Below are 16,086 nucleotides of genomic sequence, written 5' to 3'. Positions count from 1 at the left end.
CCGTTGGGGGAGACTAGCTGCAGGCAGGGTCAGCGGGTGCCCAGGGGCTGCAGGGGTGGTCACAAAGGAACCACAGTGGAGCAGAAGGACAGCAGCCCTCAGAGAATGATGTGCAATCATGGCGCCCCGAGACCAGGCACAGCATGTGCCCTCGGGGTCCACTGGACACTGTAGAGCTCCTTCTGCACATTCCCAGTCTGAGCAGGATGCAGACAGGTCATGGCCATTTCTCAAGTGCTGCCAAACTGGGGATTTCTGACAAGTTGATTTTAAGCAGTTCGAATGTGCTTTTGCTGTTGAAAACATGGACCAGGAGCAAAGGAGTTACAGGTGTGGGTGAGGACTCACTAAGGCTGCGGAAGGGGAGGCTCGGGGCCTGTGCAAGCTAGGTGTGTTGCAAACCACCTCACCCTGGGCCTCCGTCCTGTTGCCACCCACCAGGGTGGGCCAGAAGGCCTGGAGGAGCTTGTCCATTAATTGAGCAAGGGGATGTCTGCACTTCACTCCCAAAGCCTCCATCTACCTAGCACCATCCATCCACCTCAAGTACTGGCATGAACGGAAAGCTCCGGCAATGGGGCCAGTGGACAGGGGCATGGCAGGGGAGTAGATGGTGGGGGTCTTGCAGATACAAGACCTCTCGATTCTCCTGCATCACTCCCGTGTGCTGGGGGCTCCTGATCTGCTATGACTTAATGGAATTAATGGTCGTCACAGGAACAGAATGGAAACCCCAATGTAAGAGACTTTCACCAAGTGCTGCAGAATGTTTTGGGCAGTTAAAAAGGTCCCATCAGACTCAGAAAAGCAGACTTGTTACCCCAGCTTCACTGCAAGCACGCTCTCTGAGAGGCTGGCGTGGCGAGGGGACCCCCAGAGCTCAGGTTCACTACAGTCCTGAGACGCCCTGCTGGCTGTTCTCAACACCCTCGACATCCTCCGCACCCCCGGCTTGACTAACACGGGGCTCTTCCTCAGCCTCTGCAAAAGCTACGGGATGGTTTCTTTTCAGGAAACTGAGAAGTGAGCCACTTTCTTCCCTTTGGATGACTCCCTGAGGGAATCCATCACTTTAGTCTGAAGCCCCAGGAAGAGGCCACCAATCCCAGCAGTTAGGAAAAGATCAGGGTGACTCAGAGCAAGGAAGGACCAGGTGGAGGAAGGAATGAGAGGGGCCGGGGATTTTGTGCAAGATTTAATAAAAAACAAACAAAAATAGGAATGGTTGCTTCCAACATTTTCCAGGTTGTGAAAGGTTTGCCAGGGTCATCTGGGGCGTGGTTCTAAGCTGCATTAGTGGAACAAATACCAAATGCTGTCCTCCTCCCAGGCCAAAAGGCAGCGCATGCAGGCTGCACAGCCCGCGGGGCCTCTTCCTCCAGCAACCAGGCAGGGGAGGCACCTCTGCTGAGGTCCAGGCCAAACCCGACCATCCAGGTGGCTCCTCTCTGCCCAACAGGACCTGCCCGCCTGGTGGTGCCCGGCCAGTGGGCAGCAGAGCTGGGATAGCAGCCAGGTCCCCATCCTGCACTCTGAGACAGGGCTAGCTTATCAACAGGCCGCTGAGCCTTAATACTGACAGTGAGTGCGGTGGGGCCGTGGAGGGCGTTCTGCTCCGACGCCGTGGGCCGGCCCTCCCTGCCCCACTGCTGGAGCTTCACTAATTTCAGATACCATGGGAAAAAAGCTGTGACGGGGACAAGAAGCCAGAGTCAGCACGGCAGGGAGTGTGCGGACAACCCAGACACCAGTCTCTCACGCATCCATACCCACAGTTAATGATGACAATGACAACAAACAAAAGTACGGACAAGAAGCTGCTTGGGTCGTGCTGCCGCCAGCTGGGAAGGGTGTGTCAAGTTGCGTGGGACGCAGCTAGTCTTTCTTCAAGTCCCTGGATTCAAAGAGCTTCAGCCGCTCCTGCACCGTCAGGCCTTCCTTCAGACTCTGGGTAGGGTGCGAGAGGAGGAGACACTGTGTTAGAGGGTGGCGGGCACCAGGCGGACACTGAGGCATGGGCTTTGGTCAGAGGGTGCAGGTGCGGAGGCAGAGGGTGAGGGGTGGCTCCTGAGATTAGTGGGCATGCTAGGACAAGAAACGGCCCCTGGGGAGGGTGTTACTGGTAGGGTACGCTTTCCCCTGCAGAAATTTACACAACTGAAAAAGGGGGAGCACAACAAAACAAAACAAAAACAAAACAAGAGAAACAAGGCCACGTGTTTCGGTAGCTTAATTCTGGGCTTAGGGCTCTTTAGACAAGAGCAACCAGACCGACCCACCAGGGGGAAATGCACTGTGAGCCAGGTGACTGCCCAGCCGTGGCCCTTCCTGCATGTGCACCTGTGCACGTTGGTTCCTCTATGCGTATGAGCCAGGTAACCTTGGGACATGTGCCCTGCTCTCCTGGGGCTGCAGATGCACCCTGGGCATTCCCCAGGCAGAAGCCTGAGGGGATCACCAGATGTTGTGGGGTTTAAGAACACGCCAACATAACCACCGGGAGTTTCGAGAATGCAGAAGCTATACTCTGTTCACGTGGGTTCTTGGTGTGTCCGGAGTATGGATATTTGGCTAATTGGGGGACAGGCTGTTTCCCACTTCAGACTTTTCTCAAAGATGTCCTGTTGGATGGCTGGGCCTTGGCTCCGCACTTGCCACATCTCCCCTTTACATCTCCCCCCTGGTGTCGGGGGCAGGCTCAGCGCTGCCTGATTCTGCAGGGCTCAGAGCTGGAGGGGCAAGGCTGTCCCACCAGGAATAGGAAACCAAGAGCATGATTATACCAGTTTTAGTCCAAATGCTGGGTGGTGTGACACTGCCTTCCAGGACTCTAGCCCCTGGCAGCTCCAGCAATAGGGAGGCTCATCGGACAGCCTGACACTTCCTGAGGTCTGGAGCCCAGCTTCACTCAGAACAGCTCTGAGCGTCTGTTCTACACTCGGGACTTGTGTATAGGGAATAAACACCCACACATGCTGAGAGTGTCTGGGGCCACTTCTGAGCCCAAGAGTAGCCCCAGACACTCCAGGCATTTGAGTGTGTAGCAGTCAGGCTCCTAGAGATGCTGGGCAGAGGTGTGGCCGCGACCCAGGCAGGTGGCCTGGCGTGAACGCCCGAGGCAGACCTCTGCAGGATGCGAGGGCCGTGTGGCATGGCCAGGCCTGCTCCTTTCTGGCTGAGAACTTTCTTCAGGGTTTAAATGAACTTGCGAGTCCGAGATTCACAAGGACAGGAGTGTTTGGCTTCTGGAACTGCCCCTGTGTGCATGGCGGACGCCCTCAAGGGACACAGCGGGCTGGAGCAGGCTCTGCACAGTACCCAAGGTCTCCCCTTGTACACCTTGGGGCAGGGCAGTTTGGGGCCAGAGAAAGTCCTGGACTGCCCCTTACACCCTGGAGATGGCCTTCCCTCCAAGGCTTCTGGATTCTTCTCCTAGGTGCTGCTCAGCCTGAAGACAGGGCCCTAAGTGAACTAGTGCCTGCCAGGTCTCAGGGGATCACTAGCTCTCTTTGGGGCTCATCCCCCTTCCTGATTAGTCTCTTCAATCCACTGAGGTTACCACAGATGTGGGCCCCGGTGAGAACACCATGGACAGAATTCTCTCTGCCCTTGATCTGAGAAAGAACGGTGCCGCTGTTGAGTTGGTTTGCTGTAATTCACAGGCATGAGACTCGCTCTCTTTCTGAGTGAAGTAGGAAGTAAAGACAACATGCATGGAAGGTGCCAAGACTGCACCAGAGGGCACCAAGGCCCTGTCTCTGGCCCCCGTCACTCCTGTTTTCTTGGGGGCTTGGAGGGAGTCTCCACACGCACTCAAGGAAAACAAGGTCGAAGTGCCTCAGAGGCCAGCCCTACTGCAACACCCAGTGTCCCAAAGGATGTCTACAAGTCTCCGATTTTCTGCTGGGGCCCATGGGACTGCCCTGTGCACCACGGGCCTCTTACATTGGAGCCTGGCCATGCCAAACAGGAACTGAAAAAACACTTGGTAAGACTTACTCTGTGTCTACTCTACCCTTTCCTAGTCCCTCTCAGAGTCTGAGCTGGCCCTGGCGGCCCGGATAGTCTTCCGTGGGTCTCCATAAAGGTCTTCATGTTCCACCTTTGCTTTAGAGACTTCCCAATGCTCGGCCTGACCGAGCACACAGCACTATAAAGACCCACTCGGTATAGCCCTGTCTGTCTTAATGTCACTGCAGGGAGTCATGCCTGTGCAGGGACACCCTGTAGCACAGTTTCCTTGTACTCCCCTGCCCCTAAATGTCCCCAGATGTCATTTCTAGGCCCAACTCCATCAGGGAGCTCCAAGCTCACTCAGGAAAAGCTGACAAGTGGCAGCTTGAGTCCAGCCTCAGAGAGGAACACAAACATCATGAGCCAAAAAATAATAAGCTTCCTTTTTACTAAACTAAACTTCATGTTTAAGGAGAAAAGCCACAAATTTTCAATCAAGCCTAAACCATATTTGGGTAGAAAAACATGATCAATCCAACTAGGAAAAAACCCTTGAGTCTCTTAATACTCTTCTTAAGGCAGACACAATTCACTCAAGCTTCAGGGCTGATGTCCTTTGGCCACCAGAATGCTCCAGAAGGTTGGGGGGCTCGTACGCAGCAGGAGCTGGTGACCACACATGCTCCCTGTGTCCCCTGCTCATGCTAACAGGCAGCACTTCTTGTCAGGGCCGCCCCGCCTCCTCCTGTGGGGACAGCACTTCCCTGTGTGGTGCCGGGGAGGGGCTTTGGTTTAAAGTGCTGGCAGTAGTCATGAATCTTGCGTGCAGCTGTGAGGTTCCTGTGAACCACTTCCCCAGGTGCTGCCACAGCCCTAAAGGACAGGGAGGCTGAGAAGGGCTGTGAGAACGGGGCAGCAGGGGGCACCGGATGACAGGGAGTTGGGCCATGCTCTCAGTAGGAAGGTGAGGTCTCCAGTGAGGGCAGACACTGCTTGCCAGGGGCAGTGGGCATCTGTCAGCTCTCTCTCTTGACAGGGGGCAGGAAGGGTTTGTTTGGGGTGGGGTGGGGGGGTGTGAGCTCAGCACCGTGCATGAACCGTCCAGCATGCATTGATACCTGCCTGCCAGGCTCGGGGGCACGTCGGGCAGGGTCAGCTCTGAAGGGGTTAGAGTGCGAGTCAGCGCCCCCAAACAGGGTGCAGAAACGTCCTGTGGATTCTGTATGTGCTTGCTGGAGCAGGATGAATTAAAATTAAGGAACAACGACACAGGCGTGTGCTATGGAGGTGTGAGCAGTGCATGCAGAGAGCCACCCCTGCATGGGCAGGTGGGCAGTGGTGAGAGGTGGTTTACCTACACGACAGGGGACCTGGAAGCGGGCGCGAGTCAGTTATCCCATGAGACCTGCTCAATTACGGACTGTCAGGGGAAAAAGCAAAAATGAGACACACACACACAATAAATCCTAAATGCAATATGCTGGCCAGACCCCTTCCACCCACCTTTCCCCAGAGACAGACGAACACCAGACTCTGGGGAGCACACTGAAGGCTGGCTGCTGTGCTGAAGCAGGGTGGGTGGCTTTGTCTCTCAGAGGCAGGTGGCATCAGTATTACAACGGGGACATATAAGGAATAACACAGACAGCACTGACACAAGGATGCGCTGGGGTGAAGCCCAGCCTCGAGCTAAGACACTAAAACGCTCTACCCCCTGCTTCTTGCAGCCCTGGCCTCTTGGCGTTGCTGCCTGATGGTAGTTCATGAAAGAGACATGAAGCTTAACCAGCCCAGCAGGTGGCTGTGTAGGTGGGCTGGCTGCAGGACCTAGGGATTCTGTGCTGGCACCATGGTAGGCTTGGCCTTGGTCCTTGCTTCTCTCCCCAGCACCCTTCAGTCCCACCCAACGAGGGCTAGACACAACTCACCTTGGACCTGATGCTTCTGAGCTGCCGGGTGACACAGGATCTGTCTTTCTTCAGGAAGTCAGGATTGCTTTTAGATTTCATTATGTCTGAAGAAACAAAGAGACCCATTCATTATCTTTTGTTTTCTGAACCTTCTGGAACCAGACTGAATGTTTAAAAGCTTCCAAGTTCACTCTCGCAGAGAACACCTTGACACTTCCTTGAACAGCTCTCCGCAAGAACACAAAGTCCACAACCATAACACACAGTAGGCTTTTTTTGAATACCATAAGGCACGAGAACAAGAGTAAGCTGGTTCCTGCAAGGGCTTTAGCTGTGCAAGTGCTGAGGGCTGTGCACTCTCAGCAGGAGACTGGGTCTCCAGCTCCTGGCAGATCAGCTGGTCCCAAGATTTGTTCATTCCCAGCCTCCTCCTGATGACACAGGACCATCACAGAACAAGGTAAGGCCAGGTTTTTCTCAGGACCTGCCCCCACTGAGACAAAGTCTACTCCTACACATGCAAAATGGACACGCTGGTCATATACCTACGCACCTTCTGCACATGGAGGTTTTTAATTTTTACTAAATACATTTATGTCATAACTCTTTCAATGTCATAACAAAAATATCTACCTGACCTCTTTTAAGATCTGCAGGTCTAGCCAGTTGTGGTGGTAATCCCTGTAGTCTCTGCTATTTGAGAGGCTGAGGTAGGCTCCAGGCCAGCCCCAGCAACTTAGCAAGACACTGTCTCAAAATCAACTCCTGGAGGACGTAGTTCAGAGGCAGAACAGCTCTGAACTACTGGGTTCAATCCAGTCCTGCAAAGTGGCTGTGTCTAGCACGAACAGCCCTCCATCTGTGCCTTATGGCAACTGCTATTTTCAGCCCAGTAACCTGCTTGTTTTTTCAAAGTTATCTTGATAGGTCAAAGGTATGCCTGCATTCACCTCATTCTAGGACTCCCCCTCTCCCTGTTCCCTGGACACCTTAGCTGCCTCCTCAGAAGCAATCACTGTTATCATTTCATTGCCCTCCAGAGTTGGTCTATGGTTTGATTTTAGGTTCTGCCATATACTGCATGATGACCTTCTAGAAAGAATGGCCATTTGTCCCCTCACTGGCAACGCACATGACATTTCTTCCAAGTATATGTCAATACTGCCATTGTAGCATTCTGTGGCTGGCTGATAGAAGAAATTATTATTAGTTTTTTGGTAGGTTTTTAAAAGGTCAACATGAAGGTCAAGTGAAGTCATGGATTATCTGATCTTGCTCGACAAGATGTAGTTCTTCAGCCTCTCTGTAATCTGCCTCACAGAGCCACCAGCATGTCTTCAGTCAACAATGAAAGGAGCCAGTCACCTAAGAAGCAAAAAGGGGTTTCCTCTTCTGCCCCACCTGGGGCCATTACAGACTTTATGATATAACCCTCAGTCCAAGCATCTAGCAAGAGCTTCTAGCCAGCGGCCGAGTTGTGCAGGAGACGGAGAAACCAGACTCTCATTACTGTGGAGTTGTCACTGCCGGGGCAGGAGGGCGGACACGCAGCCCCTGCGCCTGTGCTGCAGTCCCAAGGAGACGCAGGTCTACACCAAGCCCAGGAAAGCCCCATGAACAGTCCCACAGGACTCACCGTATCCTGCCACAGCAGGGCTCTCGGGGGACTTTTCTCCCAGGGCTTCGGTAGCTGCTTTCAGCTGCTCTTTCAGCTTGCTGATGTCGCAGTCTGCCTTGGCCTTTGCGATGCTGAGCTCTGTGTAGATATCTTTGTATTTGTCACTGGCATACTTCTTGTCCTAAGGAGAGAGCAGACGGAGCTGAGGGTAGTTACGACCAGGGGAGGAGGCTCCCGTGGAACCCGGGTCTGTCCCCATCAGGGCTGAAACCCTGTGGGAGAGCGGGCTGTGGGCCTGAGGCCTGGTCCTTGCTCCTCCATAGGACAGAACATGTGGATCTGTCTGCCAGAGGCAGGAACTGAACACAAAAGGAAAGAAACAGGGCCTGTGAACCCAGGTCTGGCACTCTGCACCTGCACATGATGAGAACCGCCAGGTCCCGTGAGTGCAGAGTGTGGCCTTGACTGCCCAGCACCTTACCTCAGGGGCTTAAGTCAGGAAAGCCCCCGTCTTGGATTTTCTAAGTGACTGGAACTGCCACCAAGGATTCTATCACAGGAGTAGAGGGGGGGTGGGCCTGATCCAGCTATGAATGGCAGGTGGGGCCTTGCCTCACCCCAAGATCATTTCCCTAGGTGTCACCATTCTGATGAACCACAAGGAAACACAAGCGACCATAGCTCCAGGGCCGGGCCAGGCTGGCCGCTGACTTCTCCAGCACCTGTTTGCAGGCTGGTATTTTAAAAGAACTTGACTGAGAAACTGTGACCTCACAAAAGCGAAATCTAGCCTAGAGTGGCTGGTGCTGAGCCACAGGGATGCAGCCTGGCCCAGTCCCACCAGTGTCAGCGTGGCTCTTACCCGCAGTGCTGTCTGGAGCTCATCCTTGAGAGAGCTGATCTCCTGTTTCAGGTACTGTATTTCTGATTCCTTTACCCGCAATAAGACCTACAATGAGAGAAATCAGGGACTGGCATTCAGGAGCCAGGGAACCTCCAGAGTGTCACACGCACAAGCTGAGAGGTGAGAAGATAGCCCTCCACACACCAGGGAGCAGGATAACCATGCCCACCTCAGAGAATTTCATATCACTCAAAACTTCCACATGACATGAAGAAACAGAAGAGGGGAAAAACCACTGCATTCCCTTCCACGTCCCAAGAACCTCAGCTCAGCCTGGGAAGACCAGGAACTATCGCTGCCAACTTACTCATCTCCTGAGACCGGCACTCAGGCTTGCCATTCCTGTAGAGATCTCTACCAGACTCATTCAGTGCTCATTATGGGAAGCATTTTTAAGATACAATTATCATCTAATAGAGAAAAACCTATATATCTTCCTAAGAGGACACCGTAATACACCAGAATCAGTTACTGTGATTTAACAAGCACTCCTGGCTCCTAAGAAGTGGAGTGTAACAGAACCTCAGGCCACAGCACTCATGTAGCTATAAAATGGGTCACTTTATGTGGCCAGTGTTTGTGGTGAGATAGAGAGGGTGGGGCTGGAGGCAGGTGGAGGGAAGGTGGGGTTGAACATACCCCCAGCCTCTCAAGGTGGCCCTGGTTCCCGCCTGTGAACCCCAGGCTGCCTGGCAGCTAACTGCTCCCTTGCCATCTTGCAGTGACTTTGGATCTTCCTATGTCCTTTAAGTTTTTTTGTTTTTTTCTTTAAATTTCTTGGGGGCATGGCTGGGGATGGAAGCCACAGCCTCACACAAGCGCTCTCCCACTGAGTCATATCTTCATCCCTCTTTCCCAGTCTATCCCTCCAACGTCGAAGGGCCACACCTTGCTTCCTCTGGGGCTCCTCTGCAGCAAGGCTGAACAGGGCAGGACCTGGTTCTTGACAGTACCTCTAGCTCATAGGCATCCTTGCCCTGCGTGAGGGGCGACCCTGAGGCCTCTCCACCACCGTCCCCGGTCAGTAGTGTCCGTAACCGTGTGATTTCTGCAGCCAGGCGGTTATTCAGTTCCTGGGGGACAACAACACAACACATTCCACAGAGCTGCCTGGGGGCCAAATTGCACATCATGACCTGGAAAAGTCATTTCTCACCAACAATATGAGAGACCCAAGTATCGGGGTCACGAGTAATGTGCATGTGCATCATTGTGTTTGGGGTTCAGCATTTGAGGCTCCACACCTGTGAAGTTCAGTCGTCTAAAAGCTGTGTGTGGGGGTTGAATGTAGAATGTTGGTATTGGTAGGGGACTGGTTCAAGACTCTCACAGATACCCAGGTGCATGGCTGCTGAAGCCTTTTACACAAAGTAGCAGCATTTGCATACGACCTATGCACCTTCTCCTGCACACTTTATTTATTTTTTAAAAATACTTATTCTTAAGTTTTAGGTAGACAAAATATCTTTATTTTACATTTATGTGGTGCTGAGGGTCAAACCCAGTGCCTTGTTCATGCTAGGCGAGCGTTTTACTGCTGAGCCACAGCCACAGCCCCTCCTATATACTTCAAACTAGATCACTTATGATACGCAATACAAAGTAAATGCAATGCACACAGCTGTATTGTGTTGTTTAGGGGATAATGATAAGGAAAAAAATGTGATAAGGAAAAAAACGTGTACACGTTCAGTGTGGATCCAACTCTTGACCCAAATATTTCCCACCATATTGGTTGCATCCATGGATGCAAATTAAGATATGGAGGGCTATTTGTATCTGGAGAGTTGTGTGAGGATTCCATAAACCTTAACACCTCTCCTTATTAATAAAGTATCTGCTTGTTTCGTGGTTTATCCCACGTGAGCTCCTGCAGGATGTGGCTATTCTGCCTCCTTGCCACTGCAATGTTTACATGAGCAACTAAATGTCCAGTCCTGTGTGGCCTGAGCATTAGGCTGTGTGATGCGGGCAGGGAGGTCATGCAGGGCGGGCTGGCAGAGGGCAGTGGAACAGGGCATCTGACTCTCAGGGATGAGTCCTGGGCCCTGCCTGGCAATGAATGAGAGGTTCAGAGAAACCACTCGGCTCTTGGTCTCAGGAAGAGAGATTCTGAACTCCAACAACTGGTCTGAGCAGACAAGCTTGCTCTGGCCATATGCAGTGAGTTTCTGGCAACATGATGAGAACTACCAAGTGGCCGTCACTGGGTGGCCTGCTGTGTGGATGGCCACGCCATGGCTCAGAGACCCTCAGGACCACCTTCGGGGTGAGGTCTGGTCCCAGCTCAGCCTCACCTGACTTCAGGCTCACCTGGTTGTGGGCGTTGAGCTCCTGGTTCTCACGCTGGCACTGCCGCAGGGCCTGCCGCTCGGCCTCCAGGGCCTGGGCCAGGTGGGCATTCTCCAGGCACTTCTGCGAGTACTGCTCCGAGAGGACCTCTAGCTCCCGCTGCACTGACTGCAGCTCCTCCCTGGGGAGAGGGGCGCTCAGCACTCCACCCTTGATCCAGGACCCAAGGGTCAACTAGACACCACAGCAGTACAGCAAAGGGCAGGCATAACCCACTCCATGTCCTTCCTGGTCCTCCCCCACAGCCCAGGAGTTACAAAATGACACTTCTAGGGACAGAATTCAGTCACCAACAGCAACGTGGATGTCGGGTTTCTAAGATAACTCGGGCAGGCAGCTCTCCTGACAAGGAGCTGTTTTCAGTGAGCCTACTTCTGCCATCCCCGGAAGACCCAGTGGGTGTGCGAGATGCAGAGAACCAGCCCTTTGGTAGTTCTCGGCCCCCTGGATCCACAAGGGCCAACTTCCTACTGGTGGAACCAAGGAGGGGTCACCCAGGCCTTGGCACCTGTTAGCTCAGCCCAGCCAGGTGAGCATGGCTACTCTATGGGATGTCACCTAAACTGCTGTGGCCTTGGCTCTGCTGCACTGACTGTTCCTGAGGCAGGGTCCTGGCGACCTTGGCACAGTCTAAGCAATAAACAGACCCCCAAGGCCAACCCCAGGGTCCCAGCTGCGTCAATTCTACAGAGGGGGAAAGAAAATCAACAGGGACCGCTCTGGAGTCTTCTCCCCACTCCCCCACTTATGGAAAGGGAATCAGCACACACAAGGTGACCACAGAGACTGTGGTGACTTCAGCTACGTACAGCCATGGAGTACCGGGCACCAGGCATCAGCCAGGCTCCCCGTTTCTTAGGAGGTGATGGAGCCATTGATGGAGACTAAATTGTGGGGTGGCCTCTACACCAGTCTGGACAAGCTGTTTCAGAATTTCATCAGTTGCACCTCTTTCTTTGGATTTTAGTGATCAGTTTTTGTTTTAGTACAGGAAGCCTCAGGTGGGCTGTGTCCCACCCCTGGAGAGGAAGGTGGTCTGGGGGGCCCGACACCATGGCTTTTCCTAGGACCAACTCTCAAGCTCTCACAGAGACCCAGGAAGGCAGGGGTCTCCACCTGTGGGCCTCCCCCGGGGGCCCTGCCTGGGGCTGGGTGACTCACAGGTACTGTCGCCTCAGGGCTTCGATGTCCGAGTTGATGCTGCTGATCTGAGACCGCTGGCTCTTTTCTAGCTCGCGTTCCATCTCCTCCCGGTGGGCATTCTTCATGGCTTCAATGGCTGTGGGCGAGGACATGGCCCTCAGCACCCAGAGGCTGGGGCTGCACATGCAGCAGTGCCACTCCCCACTGTACCCTTCCTTCCCGGGGGCTCGGCAGGTCAGGACAGTGTGACATGTGAACGCCACGGACACGGCATCCCTCAGGAACACACGCTCCGACAGGCTGCCTCCCACCAGCAGTTCTCTGAGGGGGAACTCCCTGCCAACTCCTGCCATAGGGGATGTGGAGGCTGACGGGAGGATTCCAGATTCAAGGCCAGCCTCAGCAATTTAGCAAGGCCCTGTCTCAAAATAAAAAGGGCTGGGGACATGGTCCAGTGGTAGTGCCCTCTGGGGGCTCAATTCCCAGGACCGCCAACAGCACAACGCCAAACTGACTAAACACGGATGTTAAATTGGAGTACGAGTTTATAAAACACACAGCTTTTCCAGAACTTCCTTCCTTGCCACGACATGACGAGTTACTGTAATCTTACTGATTATGAGGAGGGAAGGCAACACCGCACAGACGGGATGGGCTTGCTCAGGTGGTGACAGTGTCCCCAGAGAGAAGCTGCACACCTCTCCCCTCTGGTGTCTAGGCTGCTGTGGCCAGAGGGTCCTCATGCTGGTGGTATCTGTCGCAGGGGCTAGACAGGAAGGCCCAGTTCCCCTGGGGAGCCCGCTGTGCTGGAGCACTGGCTCTCAATGACTCCTCAAACCAGCCCCTGCCTCAGATAAAGAACACCTCTTCTCAAAATGAAGCTTCAATCCCAGACAGAATGCTCAGCAAGGCTGGTGGTGACCGAGTTGCAGGCCCAGCCCAGGAGGTGGGTCAGACGCTGCTCTTGGTGCCCCAGCCCCACCTGAGATGGTGGCGGCGGTCTCCTCAGCCAGGAGGCGGTCTTTCTCTTCCCTCAGCTTCTCCAGCTCCCTCTGGTGCTGCCTCTGCAGATCTTCAATCTTCTTCTGGTGTGTTTCCTCCATTGCAGCAAAGCCCCGCTCACATGTGGCCTGTAGAATGCAAAAGGGGCTTATCGATTTCTCTATTTGCCTGCACTATTGTCCTGTATGACCAATGGACAGCAACCCTGCCCCGTCCGGGCCCAGTGATAACCCGCAGCCAGTGCACATCCCAAGGGGCTCTGAGGGGGGCAGGCTCCTGGGGTGGTGTGGGGATCTCCATGGTCTTCCTCAGGCCACCAGGCAGCTGAGGGTGTTTACAGCCTACACTCGCCATCTATTTTCTGGAACTGCTCTGAATCCCGTTTCTTGGTGGGACTTTGGTATTTTGGGTGAGAGGAGGGTGTGAAGAGGGTTTAAACGGGGCCTGTGCACACCACTGTGAGGAAGAATTGACAGGAGGGAGGCCAGAACACACTTGCTGGCTGCAGCTGGTGTGGGGTGACAGGCACACACTTCGTGCTCTCACAGGCAGGTGACAGCTTGGGGGAGCCAAGGCTATCCTGGGTTGGGGCCTGGCTTGGGGGGGCTCTATTCCCTGCTGGTTGGTGGTACACAGAGCCCATTTCTGGGGAGCTTGGGGGGAGGGCTGTCCCTGACACTAGCCAGATTGTGACCTCAAACTGTTGTTTAACTTCTCAGATGTCCACTGAGGGAGTCAGAATGGACCACAGGATCCCCTTCCTGCTAGCCTGTGCCTTCCTCTTTTCTTTCTCTTTTGAAGGAAAATACGAGCTCTCAACTTCAACAAGACACGGAACAGGGACAGCCTCATTATAACCTGGCAGGACAGGGGTGTGCCACAGGAAGAGACCAAACTATCCCACTCAGCCAGAGGAAGCCCATACCTGACCTATCAGAGCTGTGCTCACGTGAGCCCCACGACTGTGAGTGGCTAGAGCGTGCAGCTACTTTGAGCGCGTAAGGGTACGTTGTGTCTAAACTCCTTACAAGATCCACTTCAGGGTAGGGATCAGGTCTTTTGCTATTTCTTAAAAATATTGTTTTGTTTTTGTAGACAGACATGATACCTTTATCTTTATGTGGTGCTGAGGATCAAACCCGGTGCCTCACCCATGCTAGGCGAGTGCTCTACTGCTGAGCCCCAGCCCAGCCCTGCTGTCTTTTGAATGCTGGAGAAATGTGGCCACACTGCTTTCCAAGTACAACTAAGAGGGGAGGCCTTCCCCACTTGAGGCTTTAATCCAGTATCTACTCTTTCTGCCTGTAGATTCAAGAAAGGATATCAAGAGCCAAACCCTCATGCTTCAGTACCTTTCCCTAAGACCTCCAATCAACGAGCCCTTCTCATTCAGGACTTTAAGTTCCTGGTCAGAGCCTGCACTTCACGGCCACAGATCTGTGCTGGCCAAGGTCTGAACCACTGCTCTCCATTAAGGGGGCATCCCCTCCCCCAGCAGCTCAACCCTGGAAGTCATCTGTCTCCTGGGCCTCCTCTCCTCCGGGTGCCTGAACACCAAAGGACAGCTGTGGAAACCCTGGGGCCCAGCTGGGTCTGACGGGAGCCTCCCAGGGTCAGGCTCCTTGCTCCGCGCCATGTGCTTGGTTTAGTCACAACTTCTCAGGTATAGTATCTCTATCACTTGGACTAGAAGCATTCCCAATTCTGGATTTTATTTAGATTTTGGAATATTTGCATATATAAGATATCTTGGAGATGGGGCCCAAGTCTAAACATGAAATTCGCTTAAGTTTCACAGGGCCCAAAGGTAATTTTGCACAATATTTTTAGAGTACTTGTTTTGACTGTGACCTATTACATGAGGTCAGGTGTGACATTTTCTACTAGTCATGCTGGTGTTCAAAAAGCTTCAAATTTCCAGATGGAGGATATTTACCCTGCAGTAAGTGACCGAAAACTGTCCTTATTCTTTGCCTCTGTGTGATGACCTAGCTCCTACCAAAGACAAGAAGGGGAGCCGGGAGCAAGAACTTCTCAGGTAGCCACGATGCTGCGCTCAGTCCAGGTTCCCTGCTCCCAGGGTCCTGCACATGCCAGGCAAATTCTGTCACTTTCTTATGTCTGATTTTGAGTGATTTGGAACATATGAAGTTAAGGGTCAAAACATTTCTAACAGAAATACTGAGGTATCTTTAAAGACCCAGCTGCTTCTTTATTAAACCCATATGTTAAAAAAAAAAATTAATCCACGGCTGAGGATGTAGTTCAGTGGTAAACACTTGCCTAGCATGCACGGGCCCTGGGTTTAATCCTGAATGTGTGTGTGTGGGGGGGGGGGTGCAGGGGGAAAGATCTGTAAACAATTTTAATTTTAAGTCAGTCTTCCCTGGGATCAAGAACAACTCCTCAGTGACTATGATACACAGCTGCACAGGTGGTAGGGACACTGACCCTGGGGCCAGCACCCCTCGTCTGTCAGATCCAGGGAGAAATCTGTATAAAGTAACTCAAGAGGTTGCTGGTTATAAACTCTGCATGTGTCTAGGGGTCAAGGAGAACACCACACATGGGCTGGAAGCGCTTGGGCACAGGACGGGGCTGGGGATGTGGCTCAGTGGTTGAGTGCCCCTGAGTTCGATCTCCAGTACCCCTCACCAGAAGTGAACTGGGGTCAAAACCAAGGTCTGTGCCATTTTCTTCTCTTTCTTTTCCTTTTTAGTTTTTGCTTTGTGGTCTCAGAGATTGAACCAGGGTCCTGCACATGCCAGGCAAACGCTCTACCGCTGAGCTACACCCCTGATTCTTTTTGAAATAGGGTCTTGCTAAGTAGCCCAGGCTGGCCTTGAACTTAGAATCCTACAGACTCAGCCTTCCCAGTAGTTGGAATTATAGGCATGTACCACCGTGCCTGGCAGTGCCACTTACTTTTAAAGGCACACCCAGACCTAGCTGATGCTGCGCTCAGTGAAGTAACCAGAGGGTCACTGCATACGCAACTGGGGAAAACGGCCACTAAAATGTTCTCACAGTTCATGATGGTGGTTGAAGGCTTGGACCGAGCAGGGAACCTGGACTGAGCGCAGCATCGTGGCTGCCTGAGAAGTGCTTGCTCCTGACTCCCCTTCTTGTCTTTGGTAGGGGCTAGGTCATCACACAGAGGCAAAGAATAAGGACAGTTTTCGGTCACTTTCAGCACTAGAGTA

The 16,086-nt window shown here is 53.1% G+C and overlaps 1 protein-coding gene across 13 annotated transcripts in view; it reads right to left on the bottom strand.

The window, feature by feature from the left end:
• MPRIP (myosin phosphatase Rho interacting protein) overlaps nucleotides 1-16,086 on the bottom strand; it is a 139,601-nt gene that overhangs the window by 4,347 nt on the left and 119,168 nt on the right. For 4 of the 13 annotated variants that reach the window (XM_081270797.1, XM_081270798.1, XM_081270799.1 and 1 more), the window contains 8 exons: nucleotides 12,864-13,011; nucleotides 11,900-12,017; nucleotides 10,700-10,859; nucleotides 9,340-9,459; nucleotides 8,345-8,431; nucleotides 7,501-7,663; nucleotides 5,883-5,968; nucleotides 1,639-1,947 (listed from right to left, as the gene is read on the bottom strand). In XM_081270797.1, the coding sequence (XP_081126923.1) occupies nucleotides 1,876-1,947; nucleotides 5,883-5,968; nucleotides 7,501-7,663; nucleotides 8,345-8,431; nucleotides 9,340-9,459; nucleotides 10,700-10,859; nucleotides 11,900-12,017; nucleotides 12,864-13,011 (954 nt within the window). In that variant the 3' untranslated portion in view covers nucleotides 1,639-1,875. Of the gene's footprint in view, nucleotides 1-1,638; nucleotides 1,948-4,116; nucleotides 4,828-5,000; nucleotides 5,375-5,882; nucleotides 5,969-7,500; nucleotides 7,664-8,344; nucleotides 8,432-9,339; nucleotides 9,460-10,699; nucleotides 10,860-11,899; nucleotides 12,018-12,863; nucleotides 13,012-16,086 lie in introns of those variants that run through there. The other 9 variants (XM_081270807.1, XM_081270809.1, XM_081270808.1 and 6 more) reach the window with 6 other exon arrangements.

The sequence above is a fragment of the Spermophilus citellus genome (genome assembly GCF_964194105.1).
Source record: "Spermophilus citellus genome assembly, chromosome: 17".
Taxonomy (NCBI): domain Eukaryota; kingdom Metazoa; phylum Chordata; class Mammalia; order Rodentia; family Sciuridae; genus Spermophilus; species Spermophilus citellus.
This window is presented reverse-complemented; position numbering and strand designations above follow the sequence as displayed.